Source organism: Crotalus tigris, unplaced genomic scaffold, assembly GCF_016545835.1.
Source record: "Crotalus tigris isolate CLP2741 ecotype Arizona unplaced genomic scaffold, ASM1654583v1 scf7180000017639.5415321, whole genome shotgun sequence".
NCBI lineage: Eukaryota > Metazoa > Chordata > Lepidosauria > Squamata > Viperidae > Crotalus > Crotalus tigris.
In genome coordinates, this window is record NW_024096532.1 from 852,433 (window position 1) to 878,869 (window position 26,437).

General features: G+C 42.6%; 1 protein-coding gene across 1 annotated transcript in view; it reads right to left on the bottom strand.

Annotated features, from left to right (window-relative positions):
• Positions 1-3,462: 3,462 nt before the first annotated feature.
• The window catches only part of MAMSTR (MEF2 activating motif and SAP domain containing transcriptional regulator), a 45,064-nt gene continuing 22,089 nt past the window's right edge, over positions 3,463-26,437 (bottom strand). Inside the window, exons 8-14 of the mRNA XM_039335019.1 lie at positions 22,537-22,656; positions 19,086-19,357; positions 17,032-17,179; positions 13,538-13,933; positions 7,507-7,644; positions 7,054-7,108; positions 3,463-6,767 (exon numbers count right to left, since the gene is read on the bottom strand). Coding sequence (XP_039190953.1) covers positions 6,322-6,767; positions 7,054-7,108; positions 7,507-7,644; positions 13,538-13,933; positions 17,032-17,179; positions 19,086-19,357; positions 22,537-22,656 — 1,575 coding nt within the window. The 3' untranslated portion in view covers positions 3,463-6,321. The remainder of the gene's footprint in view (positions 6,768-7,053; positions 7,109-7,506; positions 7,645-13,537; positions 13,934-17,031; positions 17,180-19,085; positions 19,358-22,536; positions 22,657-26,437) is intronic.

The window sequence follows — 26,437 nt, forward strand, 5'->3', positions numbered from 1 at the left end:
CCTGCCATTTGCAGAGAGAGACAGAGAGAGGCACTTGCGCTTCCCTTCGTGCTCTCTCTCTCTCTCTCTCCCTCCCTCCCCCTCCCTCTGTGTGTCTATGTGTGTAAAAAAGAGTGGACTCACAGTGTTCTCTGACCAGCTGAAAATCTTACTGGCCAGAGCTCCTCTCTTTGCTGCGTCTCTGCAGGAAACAGGAAGGGCAGGAGAGGGCTAGCTAGCCCAGCTATGCTGACTCAGGAATTCTGGTAGTTGAAGTCCATGAGTCATAAAAGAGCCAAGGTTGCCTACCCCTGAGCTTGTTGGAGAACAGCTTGAAGCCAACTTGCCAGGTGAGGAGAAGATAGGAGAGAGGGGGGGGGAGAGTCTCTCTCTCTCTCTCTCTCTCTCTCTCTCTCTCTCTTACAGTCTCCGCCTCAAAAGTTTGTCTTAAATTGTCTTTTTCCACTATATTTACTGCTTTGGGATCATTAGATGGAACAAAAGGTTTGACCTGAGGCACTTTGCCTTTATCATCCAGACGTTGGTCAGCGTTAAACAACATCATAGATAAGGGGTGTCAAACTGCTAGCCTGCGGGCATGGAAGCGATGGCCACCCCAGCTCCGGCAAGGGGAAAAAAGTTGCAATACATTGCGACACGTCATGTGATGTGGCAAGTTTGACACCCCCATCCTAGAGGATCTTTTCCTGGTATGTTGATTCCCATAAAGTATTGTTAATTTCCCTATATTCTTTATAGTCATGCTGACCGTATTGCATCTCTTCTCCTTGCACTGTGATACAGAGGGTTTCCTAAGAAGGGAAATGCAAGATTTTATCCCTGCTATCCCTGATTCAGCATAGGAGGTCCATCCTTTTGCTTCTGTTGTCCATCACACATCCTCTCAGAGAGAGCAATCTGAGTTCACACACATGTACTTTTCCTCATTTGCATATTGTCTCTGGTTACTCAGACCCCCACAGTTTATTAAATGGCACACATCAAATTGAATTACCTGGGGCTTAGAAGTTTCCTGGACTCTAATAGTAAATTTTACAGTGCCAAAGGTGTGAAAATTTTGCACAAACACATGTTTCTTACCATAAGCAGTGGTCAATCCTTGTACTACATGCATCACCTGTAATATGACCACCCATCCCTCTGTGTGCCCCATTTTCGCAAAGGAGTTTCAACACCTGAGACAGTCTAAAGCAGGGTGAGGGTCTTCAAACTTGGCAACTTTAAGACTTGTGGACTTCAACTCCTTGATAAAGAAGGCTGGCTGAGGAATTCTGGGAGTTGAAGTTCACAAGTCTTAAAGTTGCCAAGTTTGAAGACCCTGGTCTAAAGCATGCAAGCCCTTTTTATCCAATAATTTCCCCTCAGCTGAAATTATTTGCCTCTCTGTCTGCTGAGTAGAGAATAATTCAGGTTTACTTCCCTCCCCTAATCTAAATAACTAACACATTTCCGATTTACTTGTCTATGCTGGAAATAGAACTGAGTTTCCCAGCTTCTCACACTCGACTTAAGCCTTGTTTTATATTCCACTTGTCCTCAGTTTTCTTCTGCCCCGCAGGGTAATACCAAATAGGATATTTAAACCAAGGACACCAATACCTTGATTCAATAATGCTTGGCCTCTACGACCATTGCAACCGGTCAGTAAATTATCCAGATGAAGTTATCTTCTTGCCAGGTGTCCTGTAATCTAAAAACAAATATATCTTTGTTATTCTTAGCTTCCGAAGGGGGTCACTTAAAGGTTGCACTTTTCACTTCTCTCTTGTGGAGCCTCCACTGGTCCCTTTAGTCAGCTGTAATGAGTTCAGCTTTTTTCAGAAGTTCTTGAAATGCAAAAACAACACTTTGTTATTCCCTACAGTTGATAGGACAATTTGGCACATCTTAAAAAGATAAAGATAAGAAGATAATTTTCCAGAGAAGTGCAAACAAGGGGGGGGGGGAGGGGAATGGATTCAGCAGGCATGCTGCTCCAGATAGATCCTTCCCCAGCTGATCCTTCTTTAGAGGAGGGTTCACCAAACATATAAAAAAAGAGGTAGCGTTTGATTGCACCTTTGCAGCCGCCATTTTGAATTTTGGACCACATTCTTCAGACGCCCCTTTTTTTACACAGAAAAATAAAACCAGCCTAGAAGTAGTCCTCAACTTATGACCACAAGAGCCCAAAATTTCTGTTGTTAAGTGAAACATTTATTGAGTCTTGCCCCATGACTTTCCTTGCCACAGTTATTGAGTAAATCACTGCAGTTGGTAAATTAGTAAAATGGTTGTTAAGTGAAACTGGTTTCCCCATTGACTTTGCTTGTCAAAAGGTTGCAAAAGGTGGTCACGTGACCCTGGGACACTGCAACCATCATAAATGTGAGTCAGTTGCCAGGCATCTGAATTTTGATCACGTGACCCTGGGGATGCTACAATGGTCATGTGAAAAATGGTCATTAGGTCACTTTTTTTGTGCTCTTGTAGCTTTTGAACAATCACTAAATGAACTGTTGTAAGTTGAGGACTACCTGTATTTGCAATCAGGCCTGCTGCATGGCCCAGGCTGCAGAGACAGCAAGAAACTCAGCTTCTTCTCTTTCCCCCTCCCCACCCCGGCCTTTGATACAGGTAGTCCTTGACTTATGACGACTGGGCGCAGAATTTTTGTTGCTAAGCAAGGTGGTTCTTAAGCAAGTTGTACTCAATTTTACGACCTTTTTCGCCCTCACATGACTGCAGTGAATCACATGGTTATTAAGCAAACCCAGCTTCCCCCATTGACTTTGCTTGTTGGAAACCAAGCTGGGAAGGTTGCAAATGGTGATCACAGGACCCTGGAACACTGCAATTGCAAATGCATGCTGGTTGCCAAGTGCCCAGGTTTTGATCATGTGACAGTGGGGATGCCATAGCAATAGCATTTAGACTTATATGTACCAAGCACAGATCCAAAGGGATACAAAGCTTCACAGCCCCCTCTGGGCAGTTTACAATGTAAACATTATTTGTATACTGCCCCCAACAATCTTGGTCCTCATTTTACCGACCATTTGAAAAAATGGAAAGCTAAGTCAACCTTGAACCCGTTAGGATCGAACTCCAGACTGTGGGCAGAGTTTGCTTGTAATATGTAACACTTGAACCACTGTGCTGCCAGGGCTGTTTCAGGGCTATGACAGTCATAAAGATGAGAATCTTGTTCTTTTTTCAGAGCCCTTGTAATTTTGAACAGTCACTAAATAAACGGTTGGAAGCTGAGGACTCTCTGAAGTCAGCTTCCACTGCTGTAACAATTTGGCATAATTTCATAGTCTTGCTCCAACATTAGCTTCTCCTCCTGACCAACAGCCTGCTGGGCTTCCCGTTTTGTCAGCTTCTTGACTTACTTCTTTGTGTGAGATCTGCAGTAACGAAGCTTCATTAAATAGTAAAAAACAAAGAACAAAAACCCAAGAAAATATCCACACATCACTCTGGCAGCAAGAAATGGTGTTTATTCAGAAAGTAACTGGGAAACAGGAGAGGGAGGGTTGAATTCTGAATCTCTGCATAGTATTGGAAGCATTAAGAGACCACCTGCCTTCCGAATTCATTTCCCATCAGCAAAGCTGAACTAGTCTGACACTGTTTTAAACAAACCACCCTTTTTGCCTGCTGAGTTCTACCCCATTTCCCCAGCCTTGCACTGACCTAAATCAAGGTGTCATCAAAAACTGGGAAAGGGAGAAAAGTCACAGGCGGCTGGCGCTAGACAAACAGCGATGAGCTGGGAGGGCTATGTTTGTCCCACACTTCTCCATCCTGGTATTTTCCAGATGTGCTGAATTCTGCAGCTTTCAGAATTGCCAGTCACTGTGCCCAAAGTTGGCAGTTGCAGTCCCAACCCATATGGCATAGTCAACAGAAAGGCTGCTTTGCCCTGTCACTATGAAACAACAGGAATAAATCATTTTGCTTCTGCACAACCCAGCTGGAAGACCCAATGGGGTATAAGCAGTGGATGAAATAAAGGATGTTATCACTGAATTGATAGCTGTGCTGAATGAGTCTAAGGATTGGTGGGAATGGCTGGAAAACCTGATGCAGCAGTTTTGTCTTTCGGAAATGGGCTTTGCTTCTCCCTGGATTAGTCTTCCAAATGACAAACATGCCATAAACATAGGCAATTCAGATTTTCTTGCTAGCTTGTTAGCTTCCTCCCCAGGGCTGCTTGCTTCCTCTGATTAATTTGGGTAATTTTGCATTCACGCCTTATATAGCATCTAGTTAATGTCTAAAAAAATAAGGCACCGTTCTTTGATCTCTTGTTGAAAAGTGGCTCTGAAGAAAGAAGAGATAATTTACAACGTTGAGGTGCTCATTTAATAGGTACTCATCTCTCTGCTACAAATTGAAAAATATAACCTTATAGGGCTGAATTTGCAGGACCACAAAATGATCAAAACTATAGAGCAATGCTTCTCAACCGTGGCCACTTGAAGATGTATAGATTTTAACTCCCAGAATTACCCAGCCAACCATGCTGGCTGGGGAATTCTGGGAGTTGAAGTCCATATATCTTCAAGTGGCCAAGGTTGGGAAATACTGTTCTAGAATAACCTTGCTCAGTGTCAGCATCTTTAAGAAGTGTGGCCTTCAAATCTGGCTGGGGAATTCTGGGAGCTGAAGCTTAAGGGTGCTGAAGTTGAGAAACAGCTTGGTACAGCAGACTGTAAGAAAACCTGTTGTTACAGAACTCATTCCCAATTCTTGTGCTCCCTCAAACAGTTGAGATTACAGTTAATAATCTCCAGCCAAAGTAACCAAGTGAGTGGTGGTTGGCAATTATGGGAACTGTAATCCCAACAAAGTCTGGAAGACACCCTGTAACATTTGAGAATAGAGTACAAGTGTAAATATACCCGGAGAGAATACCTTTAAAAAAAAAAAAAGATTTTAGTCACTTTTCATTTGTCTACCTTCTATAGCATTCCTGCCAAATAAGCTGGAGAAATATAATTTGGTGGGTTTCATGTGAATTTTATGATAGCGTGCCCAAGAACATTCTCATAGACCTGCAAATTATGGAAATTCTAGCAGAGATAATTCAACCAGACCAAACATTTGTTTTGATGTGCCGTACATTTTCACACAGCATGGTGAGCAGTTGCCACAGCTAGCTGCTAATGTTTAGATAGCCACATTGGCCTAAATCTCCCAGTAACCTTGGACTACTGGGACATAAGACACCAATGCCATCCATCTCCCTGAAAAAGTAGACTTCATCCTACGAAACACCCTTAGAATGCTGTTCCACCACCAGTCCAAAGAATTATTTTGATCCTGTATAAATATGAATCTGTATGCTCCTTTTGTTTCATAACACCTAGTAAAAATGACAAAAAAATATTAGGAGTTAGAAAGGCACAATCCACCAAAGATGGAACCTCCTCTTTCAATGGCATCTTTTTATGATCAGCTACAAAAATAAGATATAGTCCCTAAAGGAAAAGATGTTCTTCTCCTACTCCCATGCCATACTTCCAAGAAACAGAAGGCTGCTGCTCCTGGCAGTCACTTCTGGTGGCCCCTGGAAATTATAACTTCTCCATCACTGTGGGACATCAAGATGAAACAATCCCATCTTTTATTTCAGAGTTGGCACTGAACAAAACAAGATAGCACGCCCAACCAAGCTAAAATATGTGCATGTCATTCTCAGGTACATGGCATCTAAATCAACGTCACTGTTTCAACCAATCCAATGTGGCCTCTTGGAGATGACCTGATTTTGAGAATTAACGGTTTCCAAAGTTGGCATCAGGCAACTAATCAAGGTTCAATGTAGCAGATACAACCAACAAGACTAGTACACAATATTTTAAATCCTAAAGTGGCACAGAAAGTTGTTAAGAACCTGAGTATCAACTGTTTGATTGAAACCAGTTTCTAAACTTGTTCCATTACATTATGATGTTAGAAGTTGATATTACAGTAAGGTGAAGTAATAATGTCCTAGGCTATAATGTCATGAATTTGAATTGGTTGACTGGTGGTTGATCTCCCAAACGTTGGTTTTATCCTGTTCAAAGTGAACGCCGGGATTTCTGGTATGTCTGACCATCCAAGATGATGCATACACTGACACCATCCAGACAACAATGGCGTTATTCTTCCAAGGGAACAATTGGACGTGTCATTAATAGAAAGAAGACCATGTACGATGAAGCTTGATGTTAGTATTCTTGCCCAATCTAGCTGGATTCTAGTGCCAGGAAAACCTTTTAGGCTAAAAAGAAGATGCTTCCCCTTTTCCATCAAGTGCTGGGGACCAGACTGCTATTAGTGCCCTCCCTACCATTGCTCCACCATTAGGTCTATCATGTGGTTGACACCCAAGTCAGAAGAATCAAAAAGGTCTGTACAGAAGATACTATTACCAACTGGACTGGCAGAGCCAAGACCTGATGCTGAACCCGAGGTCAAGGCTTCTAGCCAATCAACAGGGTCAAATCCGGCACGCGTCCCACTCCCTTGCCAGGCATCTGGAGGAGATGGCGGCATCTCCAGAGAGTCAGGAAAGAAAACAGAGGACAGCGAATCCAGTGATGCTGATGAAGAGGAGGCTGTCGAAAGGAAATCGTAGGATCCCGGAAAATCAAAGATGGCAGAGGACACCAGCGGTGGCTCATTGCTGGAGCAGGATTTCTTTGATGGTGATGCTTCTTGGTGGACCAATGGGGACAAGGAAACTTGATCAGGAACCTCTGGGGTCAAGGCAGGTGCTTGAAGAATGTCACCTAGATGCCGCAAAACAGATCACACTTTGACATAATAGCTAACTCTAAGCTAAAAAAGAAGAAGCCACAGAACAAGTTTTCATACCAGGATTTTCCCCTGGATCATGTGATTGTGGCCATCTGAGGAGCAACTGTCTCTTTAACCCACCCTTCCCCAAAGTATGGCTCCTGTTGGCTCAAAGCTTTTATTGATCCATTTTTGTTCCTGATAGCTTTTTCTCTTATTCATTCCTCCATGAGCCAGTCCCGATTGCAGTCTGCAAAACAAACGAGAGCCATCTCTCACCTGTACACATCAGGGGTTCTTCTAAAATCTCTTCAATGGATTGGCTTGGCACCAGCTATAGAAAGGGAAGAAAAGAGAGGGTGCCTCAAAGAGTGTCTGTCTCAAGGACAAAGCCAGGACACGTTCTGGCACAATGATCAGTACTGATCTTCCAAAACAATGTTCAAGCCAGTGCAAGGTTTGGTGCTAAAAGCACAGTGGAGGAGATTTAGCAGGTGAAGACTGTTCCTTCTCTCTACAGAAAATGGAAGTACTCTGAAAAAAGTTGAAGGATCCAGAAGATACGGAGCTGACTGTACCTTTGGTTCCACACTGCTATTATTTAAACTGGAATTAAAGAGCCTGGAGACCTTTGGCAATCCAAAGTAGCCATTTCCTCTATGACGGCTTGTGTGCAAAGCAAAATCAGATAGTCTGCAAGAAAGACCAACACGGATGCCCCCCAAATAATACCTGAGCCTTTTGAATGGCCTCTTGGAGCTCTTCCTCCAGGGACCGAGTGGCTGGGGCTGGATCAGGAGGGCTGGCTGTAATCTCGAGGGGCAGCTCCATATCAGAATGGATTGGCTCACATGAGGGGGAGCATAAAACCTAGGAAAAAAGTGGGAGAAATACTAAGAGTTCAACTTGATTTCTTCAGGCAAAAAGCCCCACTGGCTTTAACACTACTCATGAAAAAAAACAACAACAACCCCTCCTCTGGTCTCAAGCTAATGGTTTCATAATGACTCTGGTAAGTGCTAGGTAGAAATGCCTGACGTTGGCCAGGCAGGAGGGTCCTGGAGTCCTGCGTATGGAGGCGACCCTTGGGCTGGAAACAGAGATGACAGGGGGGATGAGGGGCAGATGAGAACACCAAGGTGGGGATGGGTGAGGAGGGGAAGGTATGGTCAGAATCAGTGGATAGACAGTTGCCAAGCAACATGGTCTTGGTGTCTTCCACCAATTCTGCCTTCTGGCTGCCTGTGCTCTGTCCCAATATCCGACCATGGAGCCTTGGGAGCCCTGGATGTCAGTTGTTGCTACTTAATCAATACTGAGTCCTTCTTCAATAAAGCCAGTCTTATGCATGCACGAGTCAATAATGCAGAGGTCTCCAACCTTTTGGGCACAAGGAACCAGTTCCGTGGGGAGAGATTTTTCCATGGACTGGAGTGGGCGTAGTTTAGTGTGCTGCTTGCATCCCACAGATGGGGCTTTGCTTGTGTATGCGGCCCGGTTGCTGGCATGCCGTGGCCAAGTACTGGTCCATTGACCAGGGGTTGGGGACCCCTGTAATAATGGATGAGAGGATCAGCCGGACACATGTAACAGAAACCTGGCTAGGCAAGGCACTTCCTCTTATGGAAATTTGCCCACCTGGGTTTCAGTTGTGCCATGGCTTCAAGATAGGGACTGGAATGACCATTGTAAATACAAAAGACTTGGATTTCAAGTCTTGGATTGTCCTATAGATAGCTGGGTATGAGACTCTTTTTGTGAAGTTGGGCACTGGGGTCAGATGGTTGATATTATGCCATTATCCCTCTTGTGTAGCGCTTTCCCTGTTTGTGCTAAACCTACTCCCATTCTTGCACTGAAAGGTCCTGCTCATGTCACTTGTGTGTTAGTGAATCCTTCTGCAATTCACTCTACTTGGCATTGCTCCTGAACATCTGCAATTGGTTTAACAAACAGCAGCTTGTGGTAGTTATGGATATATATCACATTCCATCCATGTAACATTACTGGCTCACAAGTTACTAATGGGCTTTCTGATGCAATTCAAGGTACTGATTTGTAAAGCCCTGCATGGCAGAAGAGCAGACAATATTTGTGGGGCCCTGTTATCTCTGGTTATGGTGGCCCATCTCTTGGTCTTCCAGACTGAATAAGTTTTAGGTGTCTTTCTGGTATCAGTAATATTTGGTGGGTCCTAGGAAGTATGCCTTATCTCTGGCATCCCCTGCCCTTCGGATTGATTTCTCTCCTGAAATTCAATTGATCCTGAGCCTGTTGACCAATTTTTCCTCTGGGCATTTAGATATCTCTGATCTAGCTGGAGCATGGTGGATTCGATGGCCCACGATATATGTTCTATCTTATCTGTGTTATTATTAATTATTGCCATTTATTGTTTTCATTTTAGGTTAGTTGCCAGGGTCTCTTTGGAGAATTGGGTGGTGTCAGAAAATTTTTGAGGAAGGTTCACTAACATGTGAACTTTTAAATCATCAAGTTAACCTCTCCATGCCATTTTTCCTCAAGGAAATTGCATTTTTCCTCTCCTAGTTGTGAAGCTCTGAAAACAAACAGGCATTTTAACCCTTTCTAGCTTTTCTATTCCTTCATGGTGCAGTAGATCTGAGATGTGGGAATCACAGGTAGAGGAGGAGTGAAAAGACATATGACAGGTAAGCAAGCCAAGCACAAGTCCAAAGGAATACAAAGCAAACAGAAGGCAGATGTGGTTTAATTTTATTAATGCTGGCATCCCAAAGAGACCAACAAGCAACCAATCCCAGAAGTCAGAAGACACTACAAGGTTGGGACCCATCATGGTAACCACTGTATGTCACTATCTGTATGTCACTATCACCCTTTATTAGTCACCTAAGAATAAACTAATACAGTAGTTCTCAACCTGTGGTCTGCGGACCCCTGGGGGGCTGCAATGCCGTTACAGGGGGTCCATGAAGGCTTGAAGAAATGTTATGATTTAAATCTTGAGTTAAGTATTTGTGGTCTGTGGCCACAAGAGATATTTAAAGAGGGTCCGTAGTGAAGAATAGGTTGAGAACCATTGTACTAATAGATATGGGAGCAGAATCCACTTTAAGGGAACTTCTCTTGTATTGATGGGTATGGATCTCTCAAATAGCAGAACTGATTTCTCTTGAGACCTACGTCCTTAAGGCGGCGGAGACTACTCTTGAAGGACATCATCTTAACACTGAACCAAGGGTTTCTAGGACTTCTATACTGAATATCTGGAATCTGGTGTTTTCTCGTCTATGTTGGGTACAAGGGTGAAATTAAGGACATCATTGGATGTCATCTTGGGTGCCTGGGAAGGTGACACTGTGCCACAGAAACTGGGAGCCCAGGTGCCTTGGGGATTTATGGGCAGACACCCCTGAGGGGTAGTTTAACTGCTGGCATAAATGTAAATAGAAGGGGTGGAGTAACAGAACCTGGTTATCAAAGCAAAGTGAAGATGCTCCTGCATTTTGATCCTGACAAGGTCAAACTACACCTGAGGGTGAGAGAGAGAGGATGGCCAAACCGATCCTCCACAAAATTATCCACACCTTAAAGTTATCCAGATTGAGTAGCATTGATAGTTAGAAGAACTTATGACTGTTAATTTGATGTATAATAATTATAAGTTTGCTTTCAGGTCTTCTGTGCTTTTCCTGTTGGTGCTGCAATGTCTGGATAACGACTTTGCTGTCCCTTTTCTAACCTTTCTGTTCTCTAACCATGCAGCCACTCCCTCCCTATCTGCTTAATTGCCCTGACCTCTTTCCTGCTAACAAAGTAATTAACCTCCTTGCCTTAGAGAAGGAAATAGTTAACCTTTTGCTCTCACTAGCCACGTCATTAGTTTCTCCGTATCCATCAATTGACTTCGCACACAATGCGGGGACCAGCAAGTACCTCTCACACATACTTTTACTGATATGAATACACAAATGTTAATTTAATGATTAATTGATCGGGCACTGTTTCTTTTCAGTGGCTGGGGAGGGAGAACTTGAGACTAAGAGATGGGCACTAATGGGCCCTAAATAAAGACAAAAGCCATGATGAATGGCCTCTCCTGTCAATATTGTCACTGAATGGGATGGGAGCTTCCCTATGTAAGTACAGGTAGTTCTCCTTCAGTGACCACAATGCATATCAGCAACTTGATCATTAAATGAAGTGATGGTTACTTTTTCATCACTATCATAACTTCAAATAGTCACTAAATGAGACAGTCATTGAATGAGGACAATCTATTACTTTCATGACTATCACTCTGCTTAATAAACTTGATATTTTACTGTCGTTCTGTTGATCATAATTTGGGTCTCTCACCTGTGATGGGTATTGCCCACAAAAGGTGACCATATATGTTAGATCAGGGATCTTCAAACTTGGCCCTTTTATGACATGTGGACTTCAACTCCCAGAATTCCTCAGCCAGGCACGTAGGCTGAGAAATTCTGGGAATTGAAGTCCACAAATCATAAAAGGGCCAAGTTTGAACACGCCTGAGTTAGATAAATAAAATATGAATAAATAAATAATGTTGAGGACCAGCCCTTAATTTTTTCCCTGCTAAATGACAGAAGTTATGCAAGTAGGGGTTCTCTGTAGCCCTTAATATTTTGCTGCTGTCCTATTCTTGTGCATGTAGTCTTCCACTTATGATCGGTCATGTAACAACCATTCAAGTTATGGCGGGCATCAGTGGGGACACTTATGACCTGATTCAAAGTTCCAGCAACCTGGCTCTTCCCTGCAGTCACATGCCACTTTGGGCACTTGGCAGCTGGCCCGCATTGTATGGTGGTTTGCAGCATACCACCATCACGTGACCACATTTTATGATGGTTTTCTGAAAACCAGCATTTACTTCTGGTTTTGGGCAAACCCCAGCCCATTAAAAAAACCATTGGTTTGCTTAATGACTGCCATATTTGCTTAAAGATCACCACGAAAAAGGCCATAAAGTTGGATTGGTCATGTGGGCGACCCAATTTATGACTGTCACAACTTACGATCATAATGGGTAGGTTCCATTATGGTCACAATTCAAGGCCTACCTGTGCACCTAGAACAGTGGTTCTCAACCTGTGGGTCGGGACCCCATTTGGGGTCGAACGACCATTTCATGGGGGTCGCCAAACAAGGCTGTCCGCCCTTTTCCCTCCTTTTCTTTGACCACGCCCCTGGCATCCGGTGATGTATAAGTGGTTGGGGGTCACCACAACATGGGGAACTGTATTATGGGGTCGCGGCATTAGAAAAGTTGAGAACCACTGACCTAGAAGATTGCTAAGATAATTAGTGGTAGACTACCTTTGTTCCAAACTTTGGTTGGAAGACAGAAATAGCCCAAGGAATAATCTGCTTTATCTGGGCATCAGATACAATGCGTGTATCTGATGTTGCTGATATCCATTATGGTCATTAAAGGAGAATTACTTGTACTTATACTACATAGGGAAGCTCCCATCCCATTCAGCGACAATATTGATAGGAGAGGCCATTCAATGGGTATCCATGGGGGATGGGGAAAGTAATGACAGATGCATCATGATGTCATAACACAGTGATGTGACTTATGTGGTCTGCATCACTTGCACACTGATATCCAAGCAAACAAGGCCCTAGCATAGCTTCTTATGAATACCTGCGAGCATCAGATCAACACAGATTTCCACAATGTGATTATTCAGCTAAGGTTAATTTATTTAGTAATAAGTTAAAATGAAATAGCCTTCCCCAGTTAGGGACCTCTTGGAATCTATGGAGCTACATGGAAATAAAATTTACCTTGAGAAAATGGTTTTATTTGAGAGGATAGAAATGGCAGCATGCACAAATTGAAATTCATCTGTCTGCTGACTTAGATGTACAAAATATTTTGTGTTACATCTGCTTACGTAATTTAATTTTCTTATTAAATAGCAAACACAAGAGTCCCCCAAGAAATGTTCAATCAACACTTTAATTCCCAGGGTATGCTGGCTAGCAGCCAAAATCCAAAATATCTTGGAAAGGGGGCACCAATTTACAGAAGGCTGCATTTCTAGGAGTCGGAGTAAAGCAGATGAGTCAGGCAAACAGTCATACGGGAAAGCAAAAAGCATCTAGCACTTTTCAGCTCAGAGGAAAGATGAGTCCTGGAGATTCTTCCAGGGGAACCTTGGGGGAATCAAACAAGCCAAGATCAAGACTACATGATGCCCTGTCCCCAACTCATTTTTATATGCACATATCAAAAAAGGTCGAGGGTTCAGTTATATTGTCATGGCTGCCATCTTACTTATTATTTATTATTTTTATTAAATTTAGAAGCTGTGATGGCGCAGTGGTTAGAATGCAGTATTGCAGGCTAACTCTGCATTCCACTGCCAGCAGTTCGATCCTAACTGGCTCAAGGTTGACTTAGCCTTCCATCCTTCTGAGGTCAGTAAATGAGGGCTCAGATTGTTAGCGCCAATATGCTGACTCTGTAAACCGCTTAAAGAGGGCTATAAAGCAGGGTTGGAGAGGATTAATATCATACCCTGATTCTGGGATCTCAGGAAGCTTCACTCTCATTAGAAGCAGGCTCCTGATCTGCAGACTCCCATTGATATTTGTAGGCTTGTATAACCCTTCATCCTATTAGTATTGTTTTCCAAGATTTTCTTTGACCCATTAGATTGCTATCCCTTTTACAAGCAACCCCCATTGTCTTATCATGTGGTTCCTTTTCAGGCTAGCCAAGGAAAGCTGACTTGCTTACCATGAACTCGTCTTCCATGCCCCCTCCCTCCTTGGCGCACTCTCTCTTGGGGATGTAAGGAGGGGGCGGAGCTTCCTGACGGCCAGGTGACTGCAGCGCTCCCTTGCGGCGATTCTTGATCTGCTTGTGAACCTCCAGCTCCTCATGGGGGTCGCTGTCGTGGTGCTTCAGCTCTCGGTGGAGCTTTAACGCCAGATTCTCCACTACCCGCTGCTTCTCCTGCAGGGCCTGAGGCTCTTCTTCTAACTCAGAAGGTGCTAAGCGGGCACTGGGGAGTGGGGCAGGTGGGGGCTTTACCCGGGCCACCTGGTAAGGCTTGAGGCGTTCCAGCAGGGCTGGCTTGGTGCCCGAAACAGGGAGGCCCCGCTTACGGAGCTGCTGGCGGAGTTCAGAGACCTGAGAAGCAAAATTATGGTCACAGGTAAGGAAAGGGGAGAAAGAGGTGGTAGATTACAGGTAGTCCTCAACTTACAATTCATTCGGTGACTGTTTGAAGTTACAACGGCACTGAAAAGGTGATTTATGACAGGTGCTTACACTTACAATCGTTGCAAGGATCCCCATGGTCACATGATCAAAACTCAGGCAGCTGGCAACTGGCATGTATTTATGACAGTTGCAGTCTCCCAGGATTATGTGATCACCATGAGTAACCTTCTAAGCTGGCTTCTGATAAACAAAGTTAATGGGAGAAACCAGATTCGCTTAACGGCCACATGTCACTTAACAACTCCAGTGATTTGCTTATCCACAAAAGGTGAAAAGGTTATAAAATTGCAGCATGTCTTCCTTAACAACTGTCTTGCTTAGCAACAGAAATGTTGGGCTCAACTGTGATCTTAAGTTGAGGACTATCTACATCAGAGGTCTTCAAACTTGGCCCTTTTATGACTTGTGGACTTCAAGTCCACTGGCTGAGGAATTCTGGGAGTTGAAGTCCACAAATCATAAAAGGGCCAAGTTTGAAGACCCCTGATCTATATTAACCAAACACGCAGAGAACAGGTTACAGGTGGTTCTTGACTTATGACTAGTCACCTCACAACTGTTTGAAATTACAGAGCATCCCAAAAAGATATTTATGACCAGATTCAAAATTCTGATGGCTGCTCCCCTCTTCAGTCCCTTTTGGGTGGCTTGGCAATCATCCCACATTTATGGCTGCTTGCAGTATCTTTATGACATTTTTTTTGCTGGAAATCAGTGTTTACCTCTGGTTTCTGGCAAAAAAAAAAATATCCACTGGGGACAATGGATTCACTTAACAACTACAGCAGTCGCTTAATGACCACCATAAAAAAGATTGTAAAATTGGGTGTGGTCACGTGACGACCCACTTATCAATCAGCATGACTTGCAATCATAATTCTGGGCTCAGTTACAGACATAAGTCGAGGACTATCTGTGTTGAGGGTTTGTTTCATGCATCGGTATTTCACTTTTCAGTTAAAAACTTTCTGCAGAGCAAAACTGAATGTCCTGGCATAGAAAGAAAAGGCATTAGAGGAGTGAGAAGCCAAAGAGAAGCACTGGTGCTTGATGGCAGAGTTATGTTTTTCATGTGCTTCCTATTTCCATGAGTAGTGAAAAAAAATATCCCAGATTTGATTCTTTGGAGGAGAGAGGACAAACTCTGGAAGTTTCTAAGAAAAGGCTGGACTGTCACCTCTCAAAGATGGGCTTAACTGATTTTCCTCCACATTGCTGAGGTTTGGAATACAGGACCTTGTGACTCTTTCCCACTCCACAATTCTATGATTATGGGACCTCTACAAGGCCAGCAGAGCAAAAGTGAGCAGGCAGGACCGTTTTGAGGGAAGTGTGATAGAAATCTGTGGGCAGGCTGCACTTAGGGACTTCAGGCCCGATGTTTGAAAGTGCTCCCACTGCCACAGTGTCCTTGGTTTCTGCCTTCAGTGTCTGGCTGTCAGATCCTCAACAGTCCCGGACTTCAGCTGTTGTTAATAGAATAGCAGGCCTGCATGTAACAAAGCCTCCCATTATTCACAAACTTATCTTGGAGGAGGTTGTGCACCGGCTGAGACCCCAGGGGAGAGGAGGAGTGATGGCTATTGTCATCCATGAATTGTTAGGCTTTCAGAGGCTCCTTTTAGCAGATAACCAGATATGAGGTGCTCTGGCTGAAGTTAGGCTTAAGGGAACAGTTGGAATCACCGCTGGTGTACCAGCCTTCCTGTCCCTCAGCTGGATTTTGTGGCCTGGTTGATAATAGTGACTTTTTGAAGTTACAACAGTGCTGATAAAAGTCCGGTCCTCACACTTGTGACTGTTGCACCATTCCCACAGTCATATGTTCACAATATGGGTGCTTAGCAACCAGCTTGCATTTACGACTGGTTGCAGTGCCCTGCAGTCGTGCATTTTTTTCTGCTAATTTCCAACATAAAATGCTCATTTGGAAAAATGGATTCTCACTTAAAACTACCGTGTTCACTTAACAACCATGGATTCGCTTAACAGTTGTGGTGATTCATTTAATGACTATCGGAAAAATGATTAGAAAATCAGGTCTGACTAGACTTGCAATTTAAGACAGAAATTCTGGTCCCAATTATTATTGTAAGTCGAGGACAATCTGTTTTCTGCTTTGGGATTTCAATTTGCCACCTGGTGATACCGAGTCCACAGGAGACTGTGGCATTTGTGGTGGCCATGGAATTACCTCAGTCACTGATGGTCTGAGACATGTCTGTTGGACATTTCTATTGTAGGAAGACCCCCCCCAGCACTTTCACATTGCTGCCTGAAATCTAGCTGGTACATGCATGTTTAACTGATATACACTGACACACAAAAAATGTGGACTCTGATCTTTTACAAAGAGCTGAGTTATGGGTTATGCTTCATGTAAGCATAGCTGGAATACCCAGTTTGGTGAATTTTCCAATCTCTTCCTGATTATGTCTCAAAGCCGTCAGTCTTGTCATGGATCCCTTTCCTTTCTCAGGGGGTCCTGAGGAGGCCAAATTCATCTCCCTGGCTTGCTTTTTCTCAGAAATCAGGCAGGCAATGATATGATAACTGTGACTGGAAAATGTACTCAATGCAGGGAAAAGACAGATGGGCTGTACAACATTATCTTGAACATGACTAAGCAAAATGGATTGGTTGCATTGGTTTACTCCTTGGTTCCCTATTATCACCTAACCTCTTCTCCTCATAAGACATGTTTATTTATTTATTAGATTTTGATACACCTTTATTGTTATAAACAACAAGGCAGCGAACATATCTAATACTCCTTCCTCCTCCTATTTTCTCCACAACAACCAGGTAGGTTGGGCTGAAAGTGACTGGCCCAAGGTCACCAACTGGTTTTCATGTCTATGGCAGGACTGAAACTCATAGTCTCCTGGTGATTGGCCCAAAGTCACCCAATTGGGACTGGAATTCACAATACTTAATCAATACTTTGCCAGTAATTGGCCTAACATCGTGTTAGGAGACTTGAGCTGATAAACCCCCAAACCTACCGTGAGCTCTTCTAAGTTGGCAGGTAACAGTTCTGGTTTTGGTGGCAAAGGGGAGATTGGGGTAGCTGGAGAAGGAAGAGGGAGTGTTGGAGGCCCATTTGTGGAAGCTGGAGTACCAGGGAAATTCAAAAGTTGCTCAGGAGCATTGCTGGGTTAAAGAGAGAGAGAGGCAGAGAAAGAAAATAAATAAGGGATTATTGCTCTTGGACAGCTTTGCCTCAGACTATAAAAATAAAATGATATTAGTCCATGTGACAAAGGCCTAAATTTGTTGAAAGTTGGGCAGCATACAAGTTTAACAAATTATTATTATTATGTGGAGTAGTTTAAACTGGGAGCTGTAGGTTTAAGTTTCCGCTTAGTAAAGAAACCGAATCGCTGCTTTTAAATCAATCAATGGCTCCCCACCAAAGTCCCTCACAACATTATTGAGTAGAATAAATGTGGAGGAGGAAAGCCAGCTATTCTTTCCTAGGCTCTTCAAAGAAAGAATAAAAGAGAATTCTATAAAGATAAATAATACAATTCACCAAACCAGCCCAAAGCTAGCCTTCAACAGTTCTTAAGACAGACAAGAAACTAATTAAGGCTAGATGTGGCAGAAGAAACTAATTAAGGCTAGTCGAAGAGCTCCAGAATAAGGGGCGGGAGGATAATGACATACTGTATTACATGTGTGCAAATATGAACAGTATTTTATTATAACACATGTGGTCGTAACTTGAGGACAACCTGTAATGCATTCAGTGTATTCATTTAATACTATATATTTATATATTGTCAATCTACGCAAGTTGTTTCTAGAATTCGTGGATAGGTATTCAGTTTATGCTAATCACAATTAAGTCCCATTGCAACTATTGGGACTTGTGGTGAATTAACCATGACTAATTTCAGCAGATGCTTCTCTTGAGTAACTAATTCTGAATTCTGGTACTTAATAAAAACAGTCAGTTAATTTAACATTGCTTTTTACACTTCTGGGGTATCTTCCCTAAAGCCAAAAAGTCAAAGAAATAAAAATAGCAGTATGTTCCTTGCTTAATTGGAAAGCAACACACACTTTAATCTTAATTGGAGAGCAATTCCTTAAAGTAGAGAATAAGTGACAAGTCTCTGGGGATCTTAGCAAAAAGAAATATAAATGTTTTAGCAGCACCCAACAGCGAGCTGTGCCATGAGTCAAGAGTGAGCCCTCTGCAAACAGGGCATTATCTGCAAGATGGCAAGTAAGATCAAAAAAGTCAAGACAAGTACAGTCTGTAACTGAATGGTGTTGGCCACCCTGTTCATTTCTTTATTTTGTATAGCTGCCCATCTCAAACTGCAATTCTGAGCAAGACACAATCATAAAACATTTTACCAATTAACTATGACAAATTAAAGACAAAAAACGTCAGTTTACAGCCATTCATTTAGTGACAGTTCAAAGTCACAACAGCATCGAAAATAGTGACTTGCAACTGGTCCTTGCACTTATGGCTATCGCAGCATCCTCTTGGTCATGTAATCAGAATTCAGGCACTTGGCAACCGGCAGATAATGACGACACTTCGAATGTTCTGGGATCCTGGGATCGCCATTTGCAACCTTCCCAGCCGGCTTTCAACAAGCAAAGTCAATTGCGGGGGGGAAACCAGATTTGCTTGATGGCTGTGTCATTCACTTAACAACTGCAGTGATTTGCTTAACAACCATGGTCGCAAAGGTCATAGAATTGGGCGTGACTCACTAACAAACCACCTTGCTCAGCAACAGAAATGCTGGTCCCAAATGTGGTCATACGTTGAGAACTACCTGTAGCCTCCAAGAAATATGTAATCTAAAGGTGTTGACACAGCCAGGTAAGGGGCCCCTCACCACCCCTGGGCACATAACCAGGTCTTCTGAAAGACCAACGGGGGAGATCCTAATTTCAGGGAGGAAAAAAATTCCAACGGACGGTCACAAGGGCAGAAAAGGAATGTCTCCTCTTGACTTTTTGGATTTCCCTTGCAGAAGACCCTGCCTGCAAACCATACCTGTGGTATTCTCAGGGCAAAGCTAAGAGTTACCTGGCGGGGACTGCATGGAGAGCCTGAACGCAGAAGGTTGCTGGGGATGTGGGCATGGGCTGCTGCTGCTGATTCAAGATCTGGAGCTGCAGAAAAACCTGCTGTTGCTGCAGGAGGTGGGCGTAGGCGGCGTCCATGGGCAAGGGAGTCTGCTCCCCCTTCTGATCGGGAGGCATGTACTGGTGGTACTTCAGTTTCTTGACTTTGGGCCGGGACTCCTTGGCCTTTTTGGGTCGAGGGGCCTTCCTGACCTCAGGAACTTTGTGGAGGACCTAAAGAGTGGAAGTGAAAAAGGAAGCAAAGATGGCACAGAGGGTCTGTGGAACAGAGCAAGGAGAAGAAAAAAGAGAGAGAGACTCTAGGGCAGTGTTTCTCAATCTTGGCACTTTTAAGGTGTGTGGATTTCAACTCCCTTCCACTTGCACTTGATGCAAGATTGTATAAAGGGAAATTGCAATATTTAGTGCAGTGGAAGGGATATCCATCATCAGAAGCCACCTGGGTGAAGTGTACTGATGTGAAAGCTGACAGACTTATACGTAAATTTTATGATAAACATCCAAACAAACCGAGGGGGGATTCTTAACTTTTGTTCTTGTTTGATTTGCAGGATTTCTCCTTTCTTTTAAGGGGAGCCGAATGTCAACGCTGTGACAAATCGAACTGAAGCCATTTTCTCTTTGTCTTCGTTGCCCCATTTTAGTTTAGAGATATTAATTAGATGAAGGAAGAGGGCAGGGGACGCATAGTTCTCAGTTAGCCAAAACAATTCATATGTGTGAGAATCAAGGTCACTGCTGATAACGTTTTGGCGGGCTGGAGAGCTGGGAGGAGAGCCCGCCTTTTGTAACAAGGCTGGCTGGGGAATTCTGGGAGTTGAAGTCTATACACATTAAAGGTATCACGGTTGAGAAACACTGGTCTACTCTAGATGATGGGTAGAAATTATATCTTCCTTTTTTACATATAATAGTTCATATGTTTGTGTTTATGCTTTCTGTGCTTTTCTTGCTGAAAAGCTTCAATAATGACCTTGCTTTCCCTTTTCTAACCTTTCAGCTCCCTAATAATGTAGCCACTCCCACTCCATCCATTTAATTACCTGATTTCTTTTGGTCATAAGTCAAGGACTACCTGTATTGAAGATAATACAGGTACACCTTTCCTGAGGCCCAGCATCCTTAAGTAGACTTCTCCTCATAACATAGTAACCTCTCAGGTGCACGTCTACTACTTAGTGAAATTGGAAATACACAGAAAATAAATTTTGGGGAAATTTGACTTGATTAGTGGAATACTGCAATCAATTTTGGCCACCACGCTACAAAAAAGATGTTGAGAGTTTGGGAAAAAATCAGAGAAGAGCACTAAGATGATCCAAGGCCTGGAGACTAAAACATATGAAGAACAGTTGCAGGATTTGGGTTTGGCTAGTCAAGAGAAAAGAAGAACTAGGGGTGACATGATAGCAGTATTCCAATATTTGAGGGGCTGCCACAAAGAAAAGGGGGTCAAATTATTCTCCAAAGCACCAGAGGGAAGGACGAGAAACAATGGTTGGAAACTAATCAAGAAGAGAAACAACATGGAATTAAGGAGAAATTTCCTAACAATTAACCAATGGAACAGCTTGCCTTCAGAAATCATAAGCGCTTCATCACTGGAGATTTTTAAGGAGAGACTGGACAGCTTACTTGTCTGAAATGGTATAGGATCTCCTACTTGAGCAGGGAGCTGGACGACCCCAAGGTTCCTTCCAGCTCTATCCTATCCTATCCTATCCTATCCTATCCTATCCTATCCTATCCTATCCTGTCCTGTCCTGTCCTGTCCTGTCCTGTCCTATCCTATCCTATGCCAGGGCGTGGTTCTTAGGGCATTTACAATATTGTAATAGCACATTCTGATGAGTCTCAGTTTTTTAATGTTTAAACTTCTCCATTCACTCCTCTGAGTGTGGAAAGCCGGGGTATACTTTGAAATAAATAAATAATACATGTGCCTAATGCAAACAGGAAAACTTCAGCAAACGAAGCCTCAGCATCTCTCCTTGACTGTCCTTGCATAATGGAGGAGGTTTCAGATGCTGAATGTGTGACTCTTGTGCAGCAGGATCAAGAGGAGGGAAGGGGACGGAAAGATAACAACTTCCTAGCAGGAGTGCAAATCCTGAGGCACCCCAGATGTTGTTTTTATCATCTTTGAAAATTGATCATGCTGCCTGGATTTGCCAGGAACTGCAGCCCAGCAGTATCTATGACTTATTCAGCAAACCATATTTTTTTAAAAATGGAATGGAAAATTCAGGACAAAACTGGCTTACAAAGGCTGGAGAAACTTTAGTTAATGTAGTGTTTTGCAATTTGGAATGAACACTGGGTTACCTTTTATTTTCTGACTATATTCAGCTGACAAGAGAGGACACTTAGGGCAGAATCAGCACAAAATCGTCTCTTCTCCTCCTTTCCTTTCCTTTCCTTTCCTTTCCTTTCCTTTCCTTTCCTTTCCTTTCCTTTCCTTTCCTTTCCTTTCCTTTCCTTTCCTTTCCTTTCCTGTAATTGATTTGCAGAGGTTGTCAGAATTAGTGGTATTCCTCCCTGTGGCTACTCATAGCTAGCAGCTGCTGTGCTACCCTTTACAAAAAGCCCTTCTCTATAATAATTCATGCAGAGAGGACTAAAAAAAAATATGCCAGCTAAAAATCAGTACATATTGACACCACAAACTAAAATTAGTTCAATTTTACCCACATTTGCCCAATATTTTGCTGCCTGCAAATAAGGCAGGAACACCAGGGGAAGGAGAATGTACAGCTTTCCCTCCACAGGGAGATTAAAAAAATTAAGATGAAGCATCTTTGATGGAGCAGTTGCGGTCAGCATTTTGACATCTATCTATTTATCTATCTATCTATCTATTTATCTATCTATCTATCTATCTATCTATCTATCTATCTATCTATTTATCTATCCATCCATCCATCCATCCATCCATCTATCTATCTCTACCTACCTATCTGATTATCTGTCTATCTATCTATCTATCTATCTATCTATCTATCTATCTATCTATCTATCTATCTATCTATCTATCTATCTATCTATCTCTGCCCGTCCATCCATCTTCTATCATTTAGCTATGTTTCTAATATGCTTTCTATCTCAGTATCCAAAGGGACTCTCACAATGCAAGAAATATTATATTAAATTACAAAAATATTAAGACAAGGATTTAAAAAAAAATCAGATAAAATGTGACCCCTTCCCGCAGATACACATGATTGCAACAGCCGCGTATCTCCTGGCAGGACCCTAGAGCGCATCCATGGCTGAGCCTTGCCAAATCATGCCAGCAAACCATGGTTGATCTCTTTCTCTGTTAAAAATGGTGGAAAAGTCTTTCTTCAGCAATGTTCCCACTGGGCTCTCCTCTGCCAATGACCCAGGCCTACCTTTGGGAGTGAAATTGCGGGCTTGATGAGGATGTTTCTCCCTTGGAGAGAGAACTCAGCATCAGAGGTAGACGAAGTGACAGCAGGCTGTTGATCCACCGGGACTGGGGGCAGGTCCAGCTGCAGGAAGAAAGATAAAACTCAAGAATGGCGGCTCTTACGTATACAGTACTGAGTTTTCCACCTTGACCTTGTTCTTTAAACTGTGGTTTGGGGAGTAAGCCATAATAAGACAAGTATAGAAAGTGGAAAGTGGAAAGAGGGGCACATAACTAAGTCAGAATATCAGCAAATAGCCCGAGCCTCCAAAATGAACTAAGGCTTGCGCCCAAAGTCAAAAATAACAAAAAAAAGCTTCTTTCAATATGTAAAAAACAAGAAAAAAGTGAGGGAAATGATTGGTCCGTTAGTGGGTGAAAGTGGCAAGGTGACAAGCAACAGGGAGAAAGCAGAACTATTTAACTCATTTTTTGCATCTGTCTTTACATAAAGGGAAAAAACAGACCAACCTATCAAAAATAGTGCTATAAAAAACAGAATAAAAACACAAGTTAAGATAGGCAAGAAAATGGTAAGTGAGCACCTGTCCAGGCTAGACAAATTCAAATCGCCAGGACCAGATGGATTACACCCCAAGGTTCTCAAGGAACTAGCAGATGTGATCTCAGAACCACTGAACTATATTTTTCAAAGATCCTGGAGCACAGGGGAACTACCAGAGGACTGGAAAAGAACTGATGTAATTCCATCTACAAAAAAGGAAAAAAAAATGGACCCAGGAAATTATAGACCTATCAGCCTGAACTCAATACCTGGGAAGATCCTGGAAAAGATAATCAAACAATGAATCAGCGAACACCTAGAGGCAAACAAAGTCATTACTAAAAGCCAACATGGGTTTGTCAAAAATAAATCATGCCAGACAAATCTTATTGCATTCTTTGACCAAGTGACAAAATTAGTAGATCAGAGGAATGCTGTGGACATAATTTACTTGGACTTCAGTACGGCATTTGATAAAGTAGATCACAACCTACTACTTGACAAGATAGAAAAATGTGGGGTAGACAGCACCACCACCAGATGGATCCGTAGCTGCCTCCAGAAGTGGTGAATGCTCCAACACTGGAGGTTTTTAAGAAGAGACTGGGCAGCCATTTGTCTGAAATGGTATAGGGTTTCCTACCTAAGCAGGGGGTTGCACTAGATGACCTTCCAACTTTACTATTATTATTATTATTATTATTATTATTATTATTATTATTATTGCATTCATATAAAGTAAGAATCCAACAGAGCCCATGTTGGAACCCATTACTCTCAGATTCCTAAATTCACTAATTGCTATTATTTCATGCCAAGGACATATGACAGTTTAAGAAGGTGAGCATCATGGATAATCAAAGAAAATGGCTGCCATGGGGTGGATGCACATTCACAGAATAGCTGCGCCTATGGGTATCATGATGAATAGAACCCATTTTTATTTTGTAATACATTTGTACATAGAATTCAAAAAAAGTTCCTGGAAAGTAAGTTGATTTTCAACACCAATACTTTCTTTTGCAGCTTGCCAAATTCTTTTATAACTTGGTTTAAAATTTAAATATGTTAAATATAAAGATTACAGGTAATCTTCAACCTGTAATCCTTTATTACAACTGTAACAGAGCCCGGAAATATGGCCATAAACCATACTCATTGTTAAACAAGCCATCATGTGACTGACCCAAATGTATGACTTTTTTGCAGCAATTGTTAAGCAAATCTGCAATCATTAAATGAACCGCCTGGTCATTAGGCAAACTTGTTGTTTGAAATTGATGTTTTTTGTTGGAAACCAGAAGCAAAGGCCTGTTTCTGGCAAACACTATAGTACATTGTGATCACTTGACCTCAGGATGCTGCAAATGGCCATAAATGCGGTCTGGTGATCCCCTCACCAGGGGGTGGGGCAGCTGTTGAAACTGAATCCGGGTTGTAAGTACCTTTTTGGGGGGACCATTGCAAATTTCGTGGTTGCTAGGTAACTAGTTATAAGTCGAGGCCTACCTATATAGATGAGGGCAGGGAATATCAAGGAGGCATTTGTTGCATTGGGGACCTCAGCTAGGAGTTCAACAATATTTCAAAGTGTCCTGCAGAGGGCAGCAGTACCACACAGGCAGGCTTGCAGGCTGGCAGACACACACACACACACACACACACACAGACACACAAACACACCAAACACTAATGTATTCTTCAATGCTACAGGTCCCTTTCCTGGCTTTTAATAAAACTTGATTTCCATTACAGTATTTAAGTTGAAGTTGAGGGTAAGAGTAAACTGACTACTTGAGAGCTTCCCTCTCTCAAATACTTTCTGCCTGGCCTGTCCTCTAGGATCGCATCCTTCTAGAGATCCCTCTGGCCCCTCCCTGACTTTGTTTGGAAAGTCTTAATAAATTGGCTTTGCCCCCAGGTTAGGCTCTTATTTCATTTTATATGAATTTTCTCCCCTCTTCTTTTCTTTGTTACTCTGTTTTTTTCTTGCTTTTAATACTGGATGCTGCCCGGAATCTTCATTTATAAATTTTACCCAAGAAAATAAAGCAAAACGTCTTCTACTTGAACAAAAACCATAAGGCCTTTCTGACAACTGAGCCCGGCCACTGCATTTCTAAGCCAATTTCTTTATTTCTTTATTTTATTTATTTATGAGACTTATATACCGCTTTATGTGCAAACACTCTCTAAGCGGTGTACACCAGTAAGCAATGTATATATATATTTACATTGCCCCCAACAATCTGGGTCCTCATTTTACCTACCCCGGAAGGATGGAAGGCTGAGTCAATCTTGAGCCGGTGAGATTTGAACCGCTGACCTGCTGAACACAGTCAGCTAAAGTGGCCTGCAGTACTTAGAGTGACAGCCCCAAGATTAAAAAATATGAATAAATAAAAAAATGGAGAAATGTTGAGGAATTTGTATCCAGGTCCTTGGAAGTAAGCCATGAACTTTAGGAGCCATTTTTTTTTTCATGATATACAGAAAGCAGAAGCATAACAACCGACTGACACTCAGCATTCTAATATTTTACACTGCTCTCTTTTATTTATACAGGGCAGATAGTCCTCAATTTGCAACCGTTTGTTTAGCAACCATTTCAAGTTACAACAGCACTGAAAAAAGCGACTTACGACTGGTCTCGCATTTACGACTATCACAGCATCCTCAGTCACATGATCAAAATTTGGATGTTTGACAACCGGCATGTATTTACAACTGATGCAGCATCCCAGGGTCATGTGATCGCCATTTGCAACTTTCCTTGCCTGCTTCTGACCAGCAAAGTCAATGGGGGAACCTGGATTCGCCTAACAACAGTTTGATTCAGTGTGATTCACTTAACAACCATGGCAAAAAAAGGTCTTCAAATCAGGTGCAACTCATTTAACAATTGCGTTGCATAGCAACAGAAACTCTGGTCCAATTGTGCTCCGAGGTTATGGATTACCTGTATTCAATAAAAAATCATGAGAAATTGCAGCTGAATTGAGCATTTTCACCAGGATGTTAGATCATTCTATTTCCAGTCTTCAGACTGTCAGTGTCTTTGCTTACAGGCATTAAGAGCAACAGCAGCATAGCGCATAAAAGATGTCAGGCTAGTTTGGGTAGAATGCAAGATTTACTTCTTCTTTTTAATGGTAAAAAAAAATCCCATGCTAAACAGTGAGATTATTCCAATTCATAGGATGCAGAGTCTGAAATGGTGTTGGGAAACCGCCAGAAAAATTTATTAGAAATAGAATGTCACAGCCTGAATAGAAAGCTCTACATACTGCAACATTTTGTGGTAGAGGCGCACCTGCGGTGCGCCATCTGGATTTCAATCATTTGTATTAATGTCAGA